Source organism: Sphaeroforma arctica, assembly GCF_001186125.1.
Source record: "Sphaeroforma arctica JP610 unplaced genomic scaffold supercont1.605, whole genome shotgun sequence".
NCBI classification, from domain to species: domain Eukaryota; class Ichthyosporea; order Ichthyophonida; genus Sphaeroforma; species Sphaeroforma arctica.
This window is the reverse complement of record NW_014039953.1, coordinates 1-7432: the sequence shown is the minus strand read 5'-3', so window position 1 is coordinate 7432 and position 7432 is coordinate 1. Positions and strand designations below refer to the sequence as shown.

Genomic DNA, 7432 nt, shown 5'->3' with positions numbered 1-7432 from the left:
TGGATTTTGACAAAGCTTTATGCGGCCATGATGCGTCACTGAATTCGTAGTTCGTTTTTCATCATTTTGAACACACATGATTTATTACATACATCACGCTGTTATGTTATGGTGTGCTTATCAATAAATGTGCTCATTCGTATGTGGCCAGCTACAATGGTTCTGGTTGTTCGATTGAATAACAAGGCAACACACGAATACTTCCCTCAGTCTGGCATGTATAGTAAACCGAGTGGCGTCATATAGATACACTGCCTTCCTAGCACCAGAAAATCGGTGCTGCGGAGACTGTATTGCAACATTTTCAACTTTGCAGGTGTGTCGCCACTACCTATATCGTACATAGACAACCGATTCACCATACGCAACATTGTACTGTCGGCTGCTTTCGAGACAGTCTTTCATATGTTTCATAGCCGGTTCAGACTCGGTGGCCACGAGAGTGAGCTGCAGTCGATTCATCTGGTAGCCAAGGGTGTACGCGGGAATACGAACAAGGGTAGTTATCGATACGTGTTCTCGAACGTACGAGCAGTTATAAGTTCCTATAGAAGAGTACTATAAGTTTGTACAACATAGTTCTGGTATATACAATCTACAATGTTTACACGAAATCGTTAAAGGCCATTCATCCAGTATTGTATTTATACATCTGCATGGGCACTCTAGCCTCATTGTTACCGCACTACTGTCAACGTTCAACGCAAGAGTGAGGAAATTCATAGTCTTCGTCATAAAATAAACGATAGCCTCCTAATAAATGAACACAAGCAGAGTAATTTTTTTTTTGATTTTTCTTCTTCAAAGTAGAATATTAGAAAATTGAGAACAAACGTAAGCCCAGCAACTATAGTTTTAATTGGCCAGTGGTATAATATCCGCCTACTATTGGCTACGATATTGTTACCAATAATCTATTTATTGATTAGGCGGTCCTCCGTATGTACGGCGTGTAGTCGTACACAGGATATATGTGTTTTTGTTTAGTATTTACATTTGGCTTTCTATTCATTTGTTTATTATTTACTATTTTTGGAGTTTATATTTTTTTCTCGGCTTTCTAATTAGTAAATAATTTCTTGCTCACCTTGCTAGAGAGGGATTTATAGGGACCGACCGACACAGGCTGACAAGCCTGTAACACTTTTGACAGCAGACAGCGACTTGCGAGTTACGACTCGCTGACTTTGAGTTCTGAAATGACTTAATGAGAGTTGTGACGACTTGTGTGCGATAACTTTGACAAAAAGAAATTTTAGGTTTGTACATTTAAAAATACAATGATACAATTGAGCCGATAAGCACCCATGTGACGAAGGGGCTGGAGGGTTCAGAGCTGCAGAAATGGCCATCTGGTATACCCCAGTACTCCAATACTCCAGCAATGAGTCACTTTCTAAATCTTGACGATGAACATTGTTTTGTATTGAATTAAAGACACATTAAATTTCCAGTCAAGGTTCATTTGATTACTTTCTATTACCGGCGCTTTAAACCAAAAAGGTAACTCGGAAGCAATTGCTAGCAGTATGTTTTTCAATCAGCGAACAGTTGCTCTGTTGGCGGTCGTATTGGTCATTTCTATCTCTCACATTGAGGCCTTGCCGTCCCAGGTGAACACGTGTACGTACCGTGAACAGTATTACATTGAGGGTGATAGAATCCAAGGTGCTACACTCACATGTACGTGTAGAAATGCCAAGTGGTCTGAGTGCACGGTTCATGCGGAAGAGACCCTTAGTGAAGCATTGAACAACCCTTCGCCTCCTTCTAGTGCATTAAGTTACGACATCGGAAGCAACCAGATCACCGACAAGGTGGAGAATTCTCTCACTGAGGCCTCGCCATCCCAAGTGAACACGTGTACGTATCGTGAACAGTATTACATTGAGGGCGATAGAATCCAAGGTGCTACACTCACATGCACGTGTAGAAATGCCATGTGGTCTGAGTGCACGGTTAATGCGGAAGAGACCCTCAATAGCGAAGCCTTGAACAATCCTTCGCCACCTACTAGTGTATCAAGTTACGACAACGGCAACAACCAGAACACCGACAAAGTGGAGAATGTTAACTTAGACAGCCAGGATAGCGCCGGTATGGACATGGAGAGCATGAACATGAAAGAGAGTACAAAATACTATGCGCCCACGGGCATGAACGAGTACCTTGTAGGCGCTAAAGCCTCGTTCAATCGGTTCTTATACAATTTTGACAACGAAGATTTTGTCTTTGATTTCTCGGATTCGAATGCCGTACCTGTGGATTCCACTGGCAACGGAGGTACTATACAACCCGTTGATATCGAAGGTTTCCCAGTTATGCAGCTGGCCGATATGGCTTACTCACGCTTCAGTATCGGTCCATGCGGCATCAACCTGCCTCACTTGCATCCGAGAGGCACTGAGTCCCTCTATGTGATCGACGGAATGCTCACAGTTGGTATGTGACTGGGTGTCGGACCTATACAAGTCTGCTTGGTACACTTGATGATATATCTTAAGTACTGCAAATACAGTACTCCCTAGTAATTGAGTTGTATCTCTACATTTTCGTTTGCTTTATTGTGGCTTGAGGTTTGGTCTGTCATTTACAAAGTATAAGTTTCTCGATCGGTTATATTGTTGCTACTGAACTCGGCCTTGCAATGTACGCATCTCAATATTGTTGCTTCCTCCAGCCACTTAACCTAATTTCTTCTGGTATCACAAACAATAGGATTCGTCGCCGAAAGCGGTCGCCTTGTTCTCAATGACATCGAGAAGGATCAGACCACCTTCTTCCCCAAGGGCCTCATGCACTATCAGCAGAATATGCAATGCGTGCCCGCGAACTTCATCTCCATTCTCGACACTTGTGACCCAGGGGTGCTTGTTATCACCGAATCTCTCAATGCTCTACCTGACGAAGCACTTACTGCCACATTCGGTGAGGATCAAGAGTTTATCAATCAGCTTCGTTTGGGTTTACCCGATGGGCCCGCGCGAGCCCGTTCGGAGTGTTTGAAACGATGCGGGCTGTCTAGTGATACTCCTCTCGAGAACGGAGAGACTGGGACAAACACCAACGGCTATAATAACGATAATTCCAACAACAACAATGATAATAATGTGTACAACAATGGATATCGAAAAAGAAAGTAGTGTGTACAGTAATCACACGATAATACCGTAAGGGATGCATGGGGCTGGTTTGTAAGCTCATCTTGTAACAGCTTGCGGGCAAGTCGGCAACAAGAATTTAGAACCGAATGGACAACACATCAAATAATTATTGGTTGACAGCGCATTGAATAAATCCAAAATATTAATGACGCCTGGCAATTAAGAGAAGCAGGAAATACTGAATACTCGACCTAACAGGATGTCTATGCATTTCTCTGATAGTGTAGTATGTTTTATGTCCAACGTGGAGCTGTACATGGTGAATTTTAACGTTAAAAGAAGGAGCACACACATAGATTGTACACCCATATTGTGCAAAAAAAACACCTGGACAGGTACATTGTATAATCCAAAATATTGAAGGTCACGGATGTTTCACGATTAATTCGTAACAAGATACATCTTACTAACATGTCCAGACCACTGAGCACAGACTGGCATATTCGTCGTAGGTACACATTAAACATGCCGATGCTGACGGTTAATAGGTGTAGATATATACAGATTTAACCACGCGTTGTGCGTACAATCCTCGCTCATAAGAATCATTAGAGGCATAGGCATGTGCTTGAGTATCTACAGTATATATATATATATCTCCTAGCACATCTCACTATTTCTACAACCACAATTCATCGGAACCCCCAAAACGAAATATGGCATAAATCTTCGCAAGGAAATTCTGCTTCGTTTGGAGTTACTTGATATATACCTTCCCTTTTAATCTACACGTCGGTAGTCACGCACCTTACGCGCACACTCTGGACTTCAACGTCGATGGTAGATAAATGTTAAAAAGAACATGTATACTTGTTCGAACTTGGGACCTCTAATAATCGGCATGCAAACACGAGTGTCACGTTCAAAGACTTGGGGCATCACTTGCGATGGAATGAATTTTTGCCAAATGAGGAATTCGCAATGGAGACTATTATTTCGTTTAATTGGTGCATGCTATACTGCTCATGTATCGTGTGCAAGGTGTCGCGATGGCTGAATAACATACTCATTTTGTTACAAATGCATCCTTCAAATATATATATATATATAAATATATTTATATATATATATACATACATACATATAAATACACACACACACACATATATATATATTACATAAATATACAAATACATATACATATAAATACACACACACACATATATATATATACATACATATACATATATATCTATACCTATATTTAAATACACACATATATATACATATACACATATATATATTAAAAACACACATACACACACAGACGTACATATAAATATATGTATATAGGTTTATACAAAAATATGCGTACATAGTGGTATAGGTATATGTTTACTTATAGACATATAGACAAAAATTATTACATATAGAAATATGTATATATTACACTTCACAAAAATGGCAACGGTTATGAAATATGCATGCGCATATATCCAAGTATGCATAGTCCCATTGTATATCTTCGAATAAAAATGAAAGTCCACGCAACCATATACGAACACGTATATTTGCAAGTGTCAATAAACTTCAATCTTCATATATATATAAGAGAAAAAATAAAACGACTCGACAAGTGTCCATTTAGTGACGATAGAGGTGGGAGCCAATGGTATTCAAGCTATAAAAACATTGACCTTACAGTCATATCTATGTAATTGCAAACTGTGTGTGCCTGTGGATGAAATATTATAAACAGAGGTGTGTGATCTGCATATATATACGAATAATTATACATACATACATACATACATACATGCTTACCATATAATTTATATGTAATATATAAATACAGATATATATATATATATATATATAAATACATGTATATAAATACTTCTAAATACATATATACATACACACCCACCTACTCCCATATATACATGTATATATATACAAATAAATGGGCATATATATATGAACATATGTACGTACGTATATATTTGAATGTGGCTGCTAAAGTTGCCACTTCTTGTTTCAAATTGCACGAAGACTCCGTCATCAATAGTGAGGTGGCCTAAGCTGCTTGACATTACTATACTACTTACAAGCAAATAGCAATCATCAATCAATATATCGGTTACCCACTCGTATGAACCATGTCTCTCAGAGAATAAAAGACACGGTAGTAATCCATGTCCATGCCTAACTTAAAATCCGTGTACGTCATCTTTCAAATAGTGTCGAGTAGTCAACACGCTCCACCAGGAAGTAACAGGTGACACTCGCACCTACATAAAGAAGCATCACATTCACCGCTGCAATGAAACGTGCAAGGACGCCTGAAAGAAACAAAGTAGAATAACATGAGAGGGGATATAGGTGCAAAGAATCATATGACAAGTCCAAATGAGACATACAGAAATACCTGCATATTGTAAAGTATATATAAATATATATATATATATATATACAAATACATTACGAATACATATACATATACATTTACATAAATATACATATATATAGATATATATATACATAGACACACACACACACATACATACATACATACATGCATGTAAGCATACATAGATACATAGATACACAGTTCCATAGTTAAATAGATACATATATATCTATATACATTGATACATACACACATACATACATATATATCTATATGCATTGATACATACATACATAAATATATATATATATTAATACATATGTACTCACCTACAATTGCTGCGTTGACTGCCCACTTGCTGTAGCCTCTCCTGGTGAGCGTCTCTCCCGTTAGAGTGGTAATAATCAACGGCATAACCCACATAAAAGCCATGTATGTAGGTACAGTACCAATCATTAGGACTGTTTTGTGTTGAAACACCAAGATATCCAGCTCTTGCGATAGAATCCAATCTGGTATCACCATGGCAACGGAAAGAGGGACCAGAAACACGTACACATCCCATAACAGTGTAAACTTGCTCAGTATCCGCCAATACAATGTAAAGTGATACCCTACCATAAGTACTAATAACGTCACATCATTTTGGTTTGGTGACGTTAGTAGCACACCCATTGCTGCCAACTGGAAACAGATATGAAACTTGGTCATCTCATACTCCCAACCGGCATCTATGTCAGTGCGTATGTCGGTACGACTATTCTGTGGGACAGAAGAGACAGATGAGTGTATTGGATGTGGCTTGGCACCTTGTCGTGACTTACGCTGCTCGGCCTTGGTACTCCTAGTCATGATTGCCTTGAACTATTATTTAACAGACCTAGAGAGTGTATAGTATCCTGTGGCCTGTGTGTATCAATTTACCGTTGATCTGTATGTAAATAGTCATATGGGAAAGTACCGTCACCTATAGAACGTTATAACGGTTATTGGAATAGAACAGGCCTGACCTACATAGTATGCAATATAACCGGACTATGACAGCAGAGCATTGTTGTTATATTTGCACCTCAGAACGCTTATATTGCATCCTATCAAACATACGGGACCAAATATGTAAACGTTGAGCGTAAACGTGGAAGTATTGACTTTCCTATACGTTTTAACGTAAACGAATTTAGGATAACCTTTTTTGTTTTTGATTATGTTTTCACTAAAAGCGTAGGGACGAAGTCGTCTTGAACAGTCCCTCTCTAGAGTAGTTTTTTTGTATCACGAAGAAGAAATTGTCAGGTTATAAGTGTCCCCATTTATAGGCCATTAAAAGAAAACAATTGGCCTTATTCTAGAAACGCTTTCAGTCTCCAAGGCTTCCTAAATTTTAAAATAAAATAAAAAGTCACAATTTTCGTTTTACTTTATTATTTTATATATGACCCACCCGTCTATAGTCCACAATAGTGATCAGCTTTTGATATTTGTGTACATGACATACACATATAGACTACATCAGTATTCAAGGTGTTATAGAACATAGTGTGCAGCTGATCAAAACTAACCTGGAATGGTATGAAAGCGTGTGAATATATCAAATATCCATATATAGAATTATATTTGTATATAAACCTATGAGGCTATCCATAGTTTGCGTAGCATGTTTAGCGTGACTGTCGCGAACCTCTCTACGACAATCTAACTTCTCTGAACTCGCTACTTCGAGGAAAAATCATTCGTTGTGAATGAATCCATAATTACGTATATGACACTTTCTAAGAATTAGTAGTAGTAGTACTAGTATACACACACACACACACACACACACACACACACACACACATATATATATATATATATATATATATATATTATATATAATAATATAGATAATAATATATATATATATATATAACTAATAATA

At 38.1% G+C, this 7432-nt stretch overlaps 2 protein-coding genes across 2 annotated transcripts; one reads left to right on the top strand and one right to left on the bottom strand.

Moving 5' to 3' along the window:
- The first annotated feature begins 1482 nt into the window (after positions 1-1482).
- Positions 1483-3301, top strand: SARC_07529 (hypothetical protein). The gene is made up of 2 exons (XM_014298513.1): positions 1483-2442; positions 2719-3301. The coding sequence occupies exons 1-2, from the start codon at positions 1530-1532 to the stop codon at positions 3141-3143; spliced, it is 1338 nt and encodes a 445-aa protein (XP_014153988.1). The 5' UTR covers positions 1483-1529; the 3' UTR covers positions 3144-3301.
- Positions 3302-5330: 2029 nt separating this feature from the next.
- Positions 5331-6482, bottom strand: SARC_07528 (hypothetical protein; the record flags this gene model as incomplete). Its single annotated transcript, XM_014298512.1, has 2 exons — positions 5844-6482; positions 5331-5446 (listed from the first exon to the last, which is right to left on the bottom strand). Exons 1-2 carry the CDS (start codon positions 6364-6366, stop codon positions 5331-5333), a joined length of 639 nt encoding a protein of 212 aa, XP_014153987.1. The 5' UTR covers positions 6367-6482.
- Between the last annotated feature and the right edge of the window lie 950 nt (positions 6483-7432).

What these genes read in the sequence shown, in the direction of transcription:
- SARC_07529 (XM_014298513.1), top strand. Translation starts at nt 1,530, where the DNA reads ATGTTTTTCAATCAGCGAACAGTTGCTCTGTTGGCGGTCGTATTGGTC. An exon ending in CGACGGAATGCTCACAGTTG is followed by an intron (nt 2,443 to 2,718) that starts GTATGTGACTGG and finishes CACAAACAATAG; the next exon opens with GATTCGTCGCCGAAAGCGGT.